Consider the following 13636-nt stretch of genomic DNA (forward strand, 5'->3'; position numbering starts at 1 on the left):
TCGTCTCGAGTAACGAGCATCTCGAGCACCTCTCGAGGACGAGTATGCTCGCTCATCTCTACAGGTGACGTAATTGTTGTCATCACCTCAGACATTGCCACAGGTGTTCTTACTAAAGGATATCCTGTTGAGGTCTGCAAGGAGTGGAGTTTAGGAAACACTGGTCTAGGTGTAAGATTACATATTAATTTCAGCAGGGCTTGAATGACCCTGAGGCGACTGATCGTATTCAATAATTTTTCTATGTGACGTATAATAACAAATTGAACGTATGTTTCATTGTGAAGTGATTGTTGTAGAAGTTGCTTCTGTATTTCCTTCTGGGTGGACTGAAAAGACAGCGACTGCGAGATATGTTCAGGTAGTGGATATGTTAGTAACCCTCAGTTACATAGCTTGACGGACCGATAACGTAAACAAACACTGCAACTATGTCCGATGGGGGTTGTATTATAGATGAGGTTTGAATTTTATAAGACAACGAGGTGGTTAGTGGTATCTGTGGCGCTCAACACATTACTTGTTGGATTAACAGTGTCCACTGGAGATTGCAGCACAAACGGAGTGCATGGACAAACTCCTCAATGGCATCCCAAGGTGGGTTTAGTATAGTTGGATTCTGCAGTCAAACACTTCAGCAGTAGGAAAAGCAGTGTCTGACAGGAGATGTAGCGCAGATGGGACTCATAGTTATTCTTTTTGACATTGACCAGTAAGGTCTGTAGTGTAGAGGAGTTGTGGTACCAATGAGGTTATAGTTCAACGCTTCACCAGCGGTATAAAGCAGTTGTAGTACAGATGAGGTTATAGACAAACGCCTAACCAGTGGCTGTTGGGAGTTGTAGTACAGATAAAGTTATAGTCAGACGTTTCACCAGTGGTTGATGGGAGTTGTAGTACCGATGAGGTTATGATTAAATGGCTCACCTGTGGTAGGTGGGAGATGCAGTGCAGATGAAGTTATATTCAAACGCTATAGATGTATAGATGAGGTTATAGTCAAGCTCTTCACTAGTGGTTGGTGGGAGTTGTAATACATATGAGGATATATTTAAAACACTTAACAGTGTCCGATAGGAGTTTCGTAACTTCTCTTTTATTTCCTCCCCCCTCCACATTCTCAATGTGCTTCAACCTCCTTTCTCCCACTCTAACTACATCTCCTCTCTTCTACCAACCCTGTGCTCTTCTGTGGCTTTGTGTGGGAGCTGCAGTTATTATGTCCCTCCGCTACTCTGCCTCCAAGATGGCTGCTGAGGACCCTGTTTTATATTTTATCCAGCTAAACTGATGAAGGGTTTTTGCCCCAAAATGCGTTTTCCCATGCTCTCTATTCACGTAACTAAATAAAGATAATCATCTGCTCTCCCTGGAATGTTGCACCAAACCAGTTTTTTCTAGTTCTATACTTACATAAAGTAAAAAGTGTTACATTCTCAGTATTTCTTCAGTAAGTAATAGCATTCCAAAATTATTAGTACATAAAGTTTTTTCCTTCTTTGTATGACTTTTCTATATTTAATAAATATATATATTTTTATAAGTCCTATACTCCAGTTTGCTATTCTTTTGTTGATATAAAGTGAGACATGTTCAATTTGAAAAATTGGGCTTGGTCAGAAAGGCCAAAACTGGCTTCTGGGGCAAGTGGTTAACTAAATAAAGCTACTGATACATAACGTTTTTTATGGCTTAATCTGTTTACCTCTTCTGTTCCCATTTATTTTCAGCTAAAGATAGATGAATTTGAATCTAATGTAAATGAAATCAAGGATCCTTATCCTTCTGCAGACTTCCCAGGTAAGATATTGTACTTAAATAAACTTTCTTAAAAGTGTTAAAACAACAATACTAGTATAAACTCTTCTGGGCATTTAAATAGCTATAATACATTGTTTCATGTACATGGACACTTTCATTTCACGGTCTACTCCAACCACAGTATGTCTAACATAATCAGCTCTTCAATTAAGGAGTACCAGTACTTTCACTTCGGAGTGCTTCTGCTTCATCAGCCATTTTTATCTTCTTCTGGCAGCTGATACGATACCATGTAACACTATATAAAGTGTCTTTAGCTGCCAGAAAGAGTCAAAAATGGCAGCAGAGCTCTGAGATAAAAGCTCAGGTACTTTTTAATGTGCATTTAAACCTTTGTTAGGGTATGTTCACACAGTGTATTAGGTGACGATTTTCTATTGCAAAAATCTGTGTCAAAATCCACACCATTTGGTTTGGATTTTGACATGGATTTTGACATAGATCCATCACAGATTTCTTCCTTTCAATTGAAAGCACACTTATAAACTTTAATGATACTTAATTAAAACTTAGAGGGGTATTCCGATTATGCAAAGTTGCTGCCAAATGAATCCTTATCAAAAGTTATTAAAGTCTGCAATGACTTCTGACACTTCAGAAGTGTTTATTCCCAGGTTGCCACGGAGACATCCCGTAGAAACTCCAGTGCTACAGGTTGGGCTTGCTTAGTAGAAAAGAGCAGGTTCAGCTTTATTTCTCTTCAGTTTCTGGAGCAAGATTGCATTTAGCAGTGAAGCACATAGGAAGGAAGTGCAGAGTGGGGATTTGTGATAAATGTAGTCTGAGGGTTTACTCCTAGTCTGTAACCATGGACACTCATGTCAATACAGACATTGCAGATATAATACTGCAGATGCTAACCAGGAATATTTGCAAAGTTGTTTTTTAATTTGAGATGTATTGGAGCAACCATGGTTACAAAACTGAATATATTTTTTAAATCTTGAAGATTACGTAATTCCGTTTAAGCCTTAATAGCGTCTCTGCTCTGGGCTCCACTACTAATGTAATGTAAGTGTCCTGATGAAATCGCCTACCCTGTCTGTTTTGAGTAAACTTATTGCATATTCCATGATGTAATAATTTTCTGGGGTTCAATCACTGGGAACTTATAGTAACATAGTATGTAAGATCACACAAAGCCCCATGTACATCTAATTCAGCCTATTATCCCCCTTAATGTTGATCCAGAGAAGGGAAAAAACAACAAAGAGGTAGAAGTCAATTTTCCCATTTAAGGGAAAAAATTCCTTCCCAACTCCAATCTGGCAATCAAAATAAATCCCGGAGTACCAACTCTTCTGAGTAATTAGTGATATAACATGTAATATTGTATTGCTCATTAACGCATCCAGACCCCTCTTATATCGCCTGACCATCACCACGTCCTCAGGCTGAGAGTTCTATAGTCTCACTGCTTTTACAGTAAAGGACCCCCTTCTATGCTGTGTAGAAACCTTCTTTCCTCTAGACATAGAGAGCGCCGCCTTGTTACAGTCATGCGTATATATAGATTATGTGAGATCTCTGTATTGTCCCTCAATATATTTATACATGAATATTAGAGCACCCCTTGTTACAGTCTTGGGTATAATAGATGATGAGAGAGATCTCTGTATTGTCCCCTGATATATCTTTACTAGAGATGAGCGAGCACCAAAATGCTCGGGTGCTCGTTACTCGAGTCGAACTGTTCGCGATGCTCGAGGGTTCGTTTCGAGTAACTAACCCCATTGAAGTCAATGGGCGACCCGAGCATTTTTGTATATCGCCGATGCTTGCTAAGGTTTTCATTTGTGAAAATCTGCCAAACCCAAGAAAGTGCTGGAAACGACACAGAAACGGATAGGGCAGGCGAGGGGCAACATGCTGGGCTGCATTTCAGGTTCCCAGGTCCCACTATTCAGCCACAATAGCGGCAAGAGTGGGCCCCTCCACCCTACCAATTTTTACTTCGGACAAACCCTCATTAGCAAGGCACACCTTAGCTAAGCACCACACTACCTCCAACAAAGCACAAGCACTGCCTGCGGGACACACCCCAGCCTCTTCTCTTGGGTTACATGCTGCCCAACCCCTCCCCCCCCCGCATGACCCAGTGTCCACAGCACACACCAAAGTGTCCCTGCGCAGCCTTCAGCTGCCCTCATGCCACACGCTGGCCTCACAGCCACACCACCCTCATGTCTATTTATAAGTGCGTCTGCCATGAGGAGGAAAGGCAGGCACACACTGCAGAGGGTTGGCAGGGCCAGGCAGCGACCCTCTTTAAAAGGGGCGGGGCGATAGCCCACAATGCTGTACAGAAGCAATGAGAACTCCAATCCTGTGCCACCTCCATCAGGAGCTGCAAACGTGGGCATAGCAATGGGGAATCCATGTGCCACACAGTATTCATTCTGTCAAGGTGTCGCATAGCTCAATCCACACTGCGAGGGGAAAGCCGTCAGCGCAACCAAATCAGTCAGTGCCTTTGTGCCAGACAGGTCAAACACCGCGATGGGAACTAAGTTTGCACCAACAGCATAGGGGGGTCCTAGTAAGCCCAAGACAAGAACAAAAAATTGATCTGAGCGGCCAAACATGGCAGACTTGCACCGCGCCCACGACATAGGCCTCAGCCCACAGCTTCAGCAATCCTAGGCAGGAAGCGGACCTTTACTGCACCAAGGACATAGGCCTCTGCACAAACCCTCAGCAATCGCGGGCCTACAGCGGACTCCAATGCTAGCGTAGCTGTGCACGTCTCATTAGCGCTGTATTGCTCCTGTAGTTTGTCCCAATGCAGTGCCCCGGATAGTAAAGCTAACGTCAGATTAAATACAGGTGGGCTTCGGCCCACACTGCATGCCCCAGTCTGACCGGGGTTTTTAATACATAGACACAGGCAGGTAAAACTCACTAATGTGAAGTCCATGTGGACTGACAGCATGGGTGGCTCCCTGGAACCCACCGGCGGTACATAAATATATCCCATTGCAGTGCCCAGCACAGCTGAGGTGACGTCAGGTTTAATGCAGGTGGGCTTCGGCCCGCACTGCATGCCCCAGTCAGACTGGGGTTCTTTATAAGTAGACACAAGCAGTTACAACTCCCTGTGGACCCACAGCATAGGTGGGTCCCAGGAAGCCACCGACGGTACATAAATATATCCCATTGCATTGCCCAGCACAGCTGAGGTTACGTCCGATTAAATGCAGGTGGGCTTCGACCCACACTGCATGCCCCAGTCTGACCGGGGTTTTGAATACATAGACACTCGCAGGTACAACTCACTAATGTGAAGTCCGTGTGGACCGACAGCATGGGTGGCTCCCTGGAACCCACCGGCGGTGCATAAATAAATCCCATTGCAGTGCCCAGCACAGCTGAGGTAACGTCAGGTTTAATGCAGGTGGGCTTCGGCCCACACTGCATGCCCCAGTCAGACTGGGGTTCTTTAGAAGTAGACACATGCAGTTACAACTCCGTGTGGACCGACAGCATAGGTAGGTCCCAGGAAGCCACCGGCGGTACATAAATATATCCCATTGCATTGCCCAGCACAGCTGAGGTTACGTCCGATTAAATGCAGGTGGGCTTCGGCCCACACTGCATGCCCCAGTCTGACCGGGGTTTTTAATACATAGACACTGGCAGGTACAAATCCCTAATGTGAAGTCTCTGTGGACCCACAGCATGGGTGGCTCCCTGGAACCCACCGGCGGTACATAAATAAATCCCATTGCAGTGCCCTGCTCAGCAGAGCTAACGTCACATACAATACAGGTGTGCTTCGGCCCACAGTGCATGCCCCAGTCAGACTGGTAATATGTACCTTAACAGTAACCGCGTTGGTGGGAATGTGGTGGCGACTGCGTACCTAGTAGCGCGGTTTTATTTAGTTGGTTTTCGGAATGTGGCCAGGATTAAGTGGGCCGTGGCCGGGTGGGCTCTCATGTTGTGTCGGTAAAGGTGAAATTCTTGGACTGCCACCAGACGGACCAATGCAAAGGTATTTGCCAAGAATGTTTTCGTTGTTGGAGGAGGAGGGGATGTTTTTGAGGCACTACGTGTCCTCTCCACGTGTCCGTGGTTATATGCACCTTAACAGTAACCGCGTTGGTGGGAAATGGCCTCGCCACCATCATGTCTTTGGGAAGCCTCAGTTTCCGCACCCCAGTGACATAACATTAGCAGCGGTATAGGTAGAGCCCAGAATTAGTAACATTTCAGCATTAAGGACAGGCCCCAGTAACATATCACTAGCAGCAGTATAGGGGGAGCACAGTCTTAGTTCCATTTCAGTAGTAGTAGCAGTCAAGACAGGCCACAGTAACATTCCCATTGCAGCAGTTTAGGGAGATAACAGTATTTTCACATTTCAGTAGTTGCAGTATAGACAAGGCCCCAGTTACATTTATGTAGCAAAAGTGTAGGCCAACCCCACACACCTTGCTGTAGCATGAGTGCAGGCAAAGCCCATAAAAATTACTAGGATTACACTGTAGGCGAGGGCCCAAAAAAATTGGTGTACCAACAGTACTAATGTACCTCAGAAAAATTTCCCATGCCCAACCAAGAGGGCAGGTGAAACCCATTAATCGCTTTGGTTAATGTGGCTTAATTTGTAACTAGGCCTGGAGGCATCCCAGTTAAAATAAAAATTGGTTCAGGTGCAAGTTTCAACGCTTTAATGAGAATTGAAACATTGTTTACAAAAGTCATATGACTGAGCCTTGTGGGCCTAAGAAAAATTGCCCGTTCGGCGTGATTACGTCAGGTTTCAGGAGGAGGAGCAGGAGGAGGAGGATGAATATAATACACAGATTGATGAAGCTAAAAGGTCCACGTTTTTTATGGTGATAGAGAACGATGCTTCCATCCGCGGGTGCAGCCTACGTATTGTTTAGGTACCGCTGCTGTCCGCTGGTGGAGAAGAGAAGTCTGGGGAAATCCAGGCTTTGTTCATCTTTATGAGTGTAAACCTGTCGGCACTTACAGTGTACAGGCGGGTACGCTTATCCGTGATGATTCCTCCAGCCGCACTAAACACCCTCTCTGACAAGACGCTAGCCGCAGGACAAGCAAGCACCTCCAGGACATACAGCGCAAGTTCAGGCCACGTGCCCAGCTTCGACACCCAGTAGTTGTAGAGAGCAGAGGCGTCACGGAGGACGGTCATGCGATCGGCTACGTACTCACTCACCATCCTTTTACAGTGCTCCCGCCAACTCAGCCTTGACTGGGGAGCGGTGACACAGTCTTGCTGGGGAGCCATAAAGCTGGCAAAGGCCTTGGAGAGTGTTCCCCTGCCTGTGCTGTACATGCTGCCTGATCTCCGCGCCTCCCCTGCTACCTGGCCCTCGGAACTGCGCCTTCTGCCACTAGCGCTGTCGGATGGGAATTTTACCATCAGTTTGTTTGCCAGGGTCCTGTGGTATAGCATCACTCTCGAACCCCTTTGCTCTTCGGGTATGAGAGTGGAAAAGTTCTCCTTATACCGTGGGTCGAGCAGTGTGTACACCCAGTAATCAGTAGTGGCCAGAATGCGTGTAACGCGAGGGTCACGAGAAAGGCATCCTAACATGAAGTCCGCCATGTGTGCCAGGGTACCTGTACGCAACACATGGCTGTCCTCACTAGGAAGATCACTTTCAGGATCCTTCTCCTCCTCCTCCTCCTCAGGCCATACACGCTGAAAGGATGACAGGCAAGCAGCATGGGTACCCTCAGCAGTGGGCCAAGCTGTCTCTTCCCCCTCCTCCTCATGCTCCTCCCCCTCCTCCTCCTCCAAAACGCGCTGAGATATAGACATGAGGGTGCTCTGACTATCCAGCGACATACTGTCTTCCCCCGCCTCCGTTTCCGAGCGCAAAGCATCTGCCTTTATGCTTTACAGGGAGCTTCTCAAGAGGCATAGCAGAGGAATGGTGACGCTAATGATTGCAGCATCGCTGCTCACCATCTGGGTAGACTCCTCAAAGTTTCCAAGGACCTGGCAGATGTCTGCTAACCAGGCCCACTCTTCTGTAAAGAATTGAGGAGGCTGGCTCCCACTACGCCGCCCATGTTGGAGTTGGTATTCCACTATAGCTCTACGCTGCTCTTAGAGCCTGGCCAACATGTGGAGCGTAGAGTTCCACCGTGTGGGCACGTCAAACAGCAGTCGGTGCACTGGCAGATTAAACCGATGTTGCAGGGTCCGCAGGGTGGCAGCGTCCGTGTTGGACTTGCGGAAATGTGCGCTGAACCGGCGCACCTTTCCAAGCAGGTCTGACAAGCGTGGGTAGCTTTTCAGAAAGCGCTGAACCACCAAATTAAAGACGTGGGCCGGGCATGGCACGTGCGTGAGGCTGCCGAGCTGCAGAGCCGCCACCAGGTTACGGCCGTTGTCACACATGACCATGCCCGGTCAGAGGCTCAGCGGCGAAAGCCAGCAGTCGATCTGCTCTGTCAGAACGTGCAACAGGTCGTGGGCCGTGTGCCTCTTCTTTCCTAAGCTGAGTAGTTTCAGCACGGCCTGCTGGCGCTTGCCCACCACTGTGCTGCCACCCCGCGCGACACCGACTGGTGGCGACGTGCTGCTGCTGACACATCTTGATTGCGAGACAGAGGTTGCGTAGGAGGAGGAGGAGGAGGGTGGTTTAGTGGAGGAAGCATACACCGCCGCAGATACCACCACCGAGCTGGGGCCCGCAATTCTGGGGGTGGGTAGGACATGAGCAGTCCCAGGCTCTGACTCGGTCCCAGCCTCTACTACATTCACCCAATGTGCCGTCAGGGAGATATAGTGGCCCTGCCTGCCTGTGCTTTTTGTCCACGTGTCCGTTGTTAAGTGGACCTTGGCAGTAACCGCGTTGGTGAGGGCGCGTACAATGTTGCGGGAGACGTGGTCGTGCAGGGCTGGGACGGCACATCGGGAAAAGTAGTGGCGACTGGGAACCGAGTAGAGCGGGGCCGCCGCCGCCATCATGTTTTTGAAAGCCTCCGTTTCCACAAGCCTATAATGCAGCATCTCCAGGCTGATCAATTTGGCTATGTGCACGTTTAACGCTTGAGCGTGCGGGTGCGTGGCGGCGTACTTGCGCTTAAACAGTTGCGCTAGCGACGGCTGGACGCTGCGCTGAGAGACATTGCTGGATGGGGCCGAGGACAGCAGAGGTGAGCGTGTGGGTGCAGGCCTGGAGACGGTCGTGCCTGTGTACTGAGAGGGGGGTTGGATCTCAGTGGCAGGTTGGGGCACAGGGGGAGAGTCAGTGGTGCAAACCGGAGGCGGTGAACGGCCTTCGTCCGACCTTGTGAGGTGCTTGGCCATCATATGCCTGCGCATGCTGGTGGTGGTGAGGCTGGTGGTGGTGGCTCCCCGGCTGATCTTGGCGCGACAAACCTTGCACACCACAGTTCGTCGGTCGTCTGCACTCTCAGTGAAAAACTGCCACACCTTTGAGCACCTCGGCCTCTGCAGGGTGACATGGCGCGATTGGGCGCTTTGAGAAACAGTTGGTGGATTATTCGGTCTGGCCCTGCCTCTACCCCTGGCCACCGCACTGCCTCTTCCAACCTGCCCTGCTGCTGCACTTGCCTCCCCCTCTGAAGTCCTGTCCTCAGTAGGCTTAGCAAACCAGGTGGGGTCAGTCACCTCATCGTCCAGCTGCTTTTCCTCCGAATCCTCTGTGCGCTCCTCCCTCGGACTTACTGCCCTTACTACTACCTCACTGATAGACAACTGTGTCTCATCGTCATCGCCCTCCTCACCCACTGAGAGCTCTTGAGGCAGTTGCTGGAAGTCCCCAGCCTCATCCCCCGGACCCCGGGAACTTTCCAAAGGTTGGGCATCGGTCACGATAAACTCCTCTGGTGGGAGAGGAACCATTGCTGCCCAATCTGGGCAGGGGCCCGAGAACAGTTCCTGGGAGTCTGCCTGCTCCTCAGAATGTGTCATTTTCATGGAGTGAGGAGGCTGGGAGGAAGAAGGAGCAGCAGCCAGAGGATTCAGAGTTGAAGCTGTGGACGGCCTAGAAGACTGTGTGGTTGATAGATTGCTGGATGCACTTTCTGCCATCCACGACAGGACCTGCTCACACTGCTCATTTTCTAATAAAGGTCTACCGCGTGGACCCATTAATTGTGAGATGAATTGCGGGACCCCTGAAACTTGCCTCTCTCCTAATCCCGCAGCAGTCGGCTGCGATACACCTGAACCAGGAGCTCGGCCTGTGCCCACAGCCTGGCTTGGGCCTCCGCGTCCTCGCCCCCGTCCACTTCCTCTAGGCCTACCCCTACCCCTCAGCATGGTGTATTACGAGATTAGCAGAAACAGAACGCTGTAATTAAATGTGCCGCTTATTGGCCTGTGGTTGGAGGCTGACTTCGCGTATGTAACGCACTGCAGAGTCAGGCAACAATTATGCGCAAGGCTGGGTATTAATTTAACAACTACTACCCCCAGCAGAGACACAGTAAACTGAAGGCAGTGACAGGCAGGCCCAATATTGTATTTTTTGGAACTTTTTGGGAACAACCACACTGCCTGTGATATACACTGTATTTCGATTTCCCTGTTGGAGGCAGACTTCGCGTACGTAACGCACTGCAGAGGCAGGCAACAATTATGCGCAAGGCTGGGTTTAATTCAACAACTACTACCCCCAGCAGAAACGCAGTAAACTGAAGGCAGTGACAGGCAGGCCTAATATTGTATTTTTTGTAACTTTTTGGGAACAACAACACTGCCTGTGATATACACTGTATTTTGATTTCCCTGTTGGAGGCTGACTTCGCGTATGTAACGCACTACAGAGGCAGGCAACAATTATGCGCAAGGCTGGGTATTAATTCAACAACTACTACCCCCAGCAGAGACGCAGTAAACTGAAGGCAGTGACAGACAGGCCTAATATTGTATTTTTTTGAACTTTTTGGGAACAACCACACTGCCTGTCATATACACTGCATTTCGATTTCCCTGTTGGAGGCTGACTTCGCGTACGTAACGCACTGCAGAGGCAGGCAACAATTATGTGCAAGGCTGGGTATTAATTCAACAACTACTACCCCCAGCAGAGACGCAGTAAACTGAAGGCAGTGTTCAGGCAGGCCTAATATTGTATTTTTTTGAACTTTTTGGGAAAAAGCCCACTGCCTATATAGCCAGTATACCTCTTTCCCTGCCTCACCAGTACTGCCCCTATACTGAGTAAAATGACTGCAGACTGAGGACGCTATGGTCTGCACGCCCGATATACAAAAAAAAAAAAATTGTGCCACACTGCTTAAAGCAGCCCCAACAGTACTGCACACGGTCAGATGTGGCTCTAAGAAGGACCGTTGGGGTTCTTGAAGACTAAAATAACACCTAACCCTCTCCCTATAGCAGCAGCAGCATCAGCAGCACTGTCCCTGATCTATGTCAGCATGCATCTGTGGCGAGCCGCGGGCGGGGCAGATTTAAATACTCGGGTGTCATCTGATCTCCCCAGCCACTCACTGCAGAGGGGTGGTATAGGGCTGGAACGTCACAGGAGGAAGTTGTAATGCCTTCCATGTCTTTCTATTGGCCAGAAAAGGGCGCAAATTTCTCAGAGATGAAAGTGAAAGTTACTCAAACATCGCGTGGTGCTCGTCTCGAGTAACGAGCATCTCGAACACCCTAATACTCGAACGAGTATCAAGCTCGGACGAGTATGCTCGCTCATCCCTAATCTTTACATAATTATTAGAGTGCCCACTTGTTACAGTCCTGGGTATAAATAGATGATGGGAGAGATCTCTGTGTTGTCCTCTGATATATTATACATTGTTATTAGAGCAGCCCTCAGTCGTCTTTTTTAAAAACGAAATAACCCCAATTTTGACTGCAGCCTCCCCGTAGGGTAACCCCGGACACATGGCATACGTTGAGGAGCAGGGAGGGTAAGATGCTGGCTTGTCACGGCGGCACTTACCACGCTCCCTCCCGGCACTTACCATGACCAGGGCAGCGCTGGGCCTCTTCCCGGACACCCCTAGAAGAGAGGTGCCCAATAAACAGTAGAATAGTTATAGTAGTTGTCACAGGTGACGTTACTGTTCCGATACACACCGGAATGATCTTCAGCGGGGAATTAATGAGCTGCAGACAGATATAACGTACCTCAGGTCCCTGGGAACAGTCAGGGCCTTGAACAACTTTACTTAAACAAACTCCAGCAGGACAAGGCAAAGTAGACAATCTTCTAAGTGCAAGCATTTAGACAGACTTGATTACGAGTACCTCCATACGGCGATCCCAGACTTAAGGACGCTCGAGTGTGAACAATTGATAAGAGTACCTCTGTCCTGGGTCTTGGGGAAAACTCCACCTATTTCTCTCTCATGTTTTCCTCCAATTGGGGCTCACTTCTCTCTCGTGCTAGAGCAGGCAATACAGGGAACCTCTCCTCCTCTTCCATTCTTCACTACATAAGGGTTAAATGTACCCCCATGTAGCTGGCACTCTTTATCAGGAACCCAGAAGACATGGACTTCTTCCCGCTTTCAAACACTCCTATTTAGGCCTCCTGCAGACGGCCCGGTCAGATCCCACTGCGAGAATCCTCGCAGCAGGATGCCAGCTGTGCCCCTGCAGTGACCTCTGTGGCTCACCTCCTCCCGGCGTCTCCCCGCTCTGCTATGCACCGGCCGGCACATGCGCAGAGGGACGTTTCTGTGCGGGCCTCTGCGAGGCTCGCACAGAAATAGGACATGCAGCGATGTGTTTACCGCACAAGTTTTCACGCGGTCGGATCGTGGCTGTCTGCATAGGATTGCAGCGGGCACAGGTGGAAATCCCGCTGCGGAATTTCCGCTCGTGTGCATTTGGCCTTATACTCATACCACGTGACAGGACGTAAATTGATACATTCACAGGCAATCTGCGGGCTCTTGCAAACGCTTAACCCATCACACGCTGCAGCTCTGCAATACACATATCAGAATGACTAGACACATTTGCACAATGCACCAACATAAGACATGACATGTATGACATTATGGAGGGGGCCAAGAAAGCATGTACTCGGCCACTACATAACCTCTTCTGATGCATCCCATGATCCTATTTGCTTTGCAGGCAGCTGCTTGACACTAGTTGCCCCTGTTAAGCTTACAGTTATCTAAAATCCCTAAGTCTTTTTCCATGTCAGTGTTCCCCAGTGGTTTCCTATTTAGTGTGTATTGGTGACATGTATTTCCTGCTCATGGGCAGAATCTTCCATTTGTCAGAGTTAAATTTAATTTGCCACTTTTCTGCCTCCAACTTATCCAGGTCCTCTTTCAACATCCTTGCATCCTCTCTTGTGTTAATATCTTTACAGAGTTTTGTGTCCACATTAGAATATAATATCTGTAGTAAAGTGCAAAACACACCAGATTTTTTTTCTTAACCTTTAACTACTGACATGGTTTTATTTTTGCATAAGCATGGGAGTGGGTCTGTCAAGCCTGTGCATTTATGTGGTTGTTACAAAGAATTATGATGATTTATAGGTTCAATAAAACACTAGTCATTTTTTTAAGTAATCTTAAATAAAACAAACTTAATGTGATACTCAGCTTTTATTTAAATATTACTTATTTTAGGTACAAGTTTTGTTACCAATTTTTTGGAGGGAGTCTAAGTTTCTTAAAATTTTAAACAAAATCAACAGATCAACTTATAATTATAAAACCTTAATAATTGCTCTAATAAACTATATATAACAAAAGAAAATGCAGGGCACCGATTCACGCGAATCATACACAGTCCGGCCATGCTTGCTTTGGACACTGAAGGCATACATGTTTTTTGCATGAATAGCGTGTGTGTGGACTTTCT

The 13636-nt window shown here is 48.1% G+C and overlaps 1 protein-coding gene across 1 annotated transcript in view; it reads left to right on the top strand.

Annotated features, from left to right (window-relative positions):
* CACNA1S (calcium voltage-gated channel subunit alpha1 S) overlaps window positions 1-13636 on the top strand; it is a 1022072-nt gene that overhangs the window by 499453 nt on the left and 508983 nt on the right. The window contains exon 17 of the mRNA XM_066600322.1: window positions 1731-1800. Within this exon, the coding sequence (XP_066456419.1) occupies window positions 1731-1800 (70 nt within the window). The remainder of the gene's footprint in view (window positions 1-1730; window positions 1801-13636) is intronic.

Source organism: Eleutherodactylus coqui, chromosome 4, assembly GCF_035609145.1.
Source record: "Eleutherodactylus coqui strain aEleCoq1 chromosome 4, aEleCoq1.hap1, whole genome shotgun sequence".
Lineage (NCBI taxonomy): Eukaryota > Metazoa > Chordata > Amphibia > Anura > Eleutherodactylidae > Eleutherodactylus > Eleutherodactylus coqui.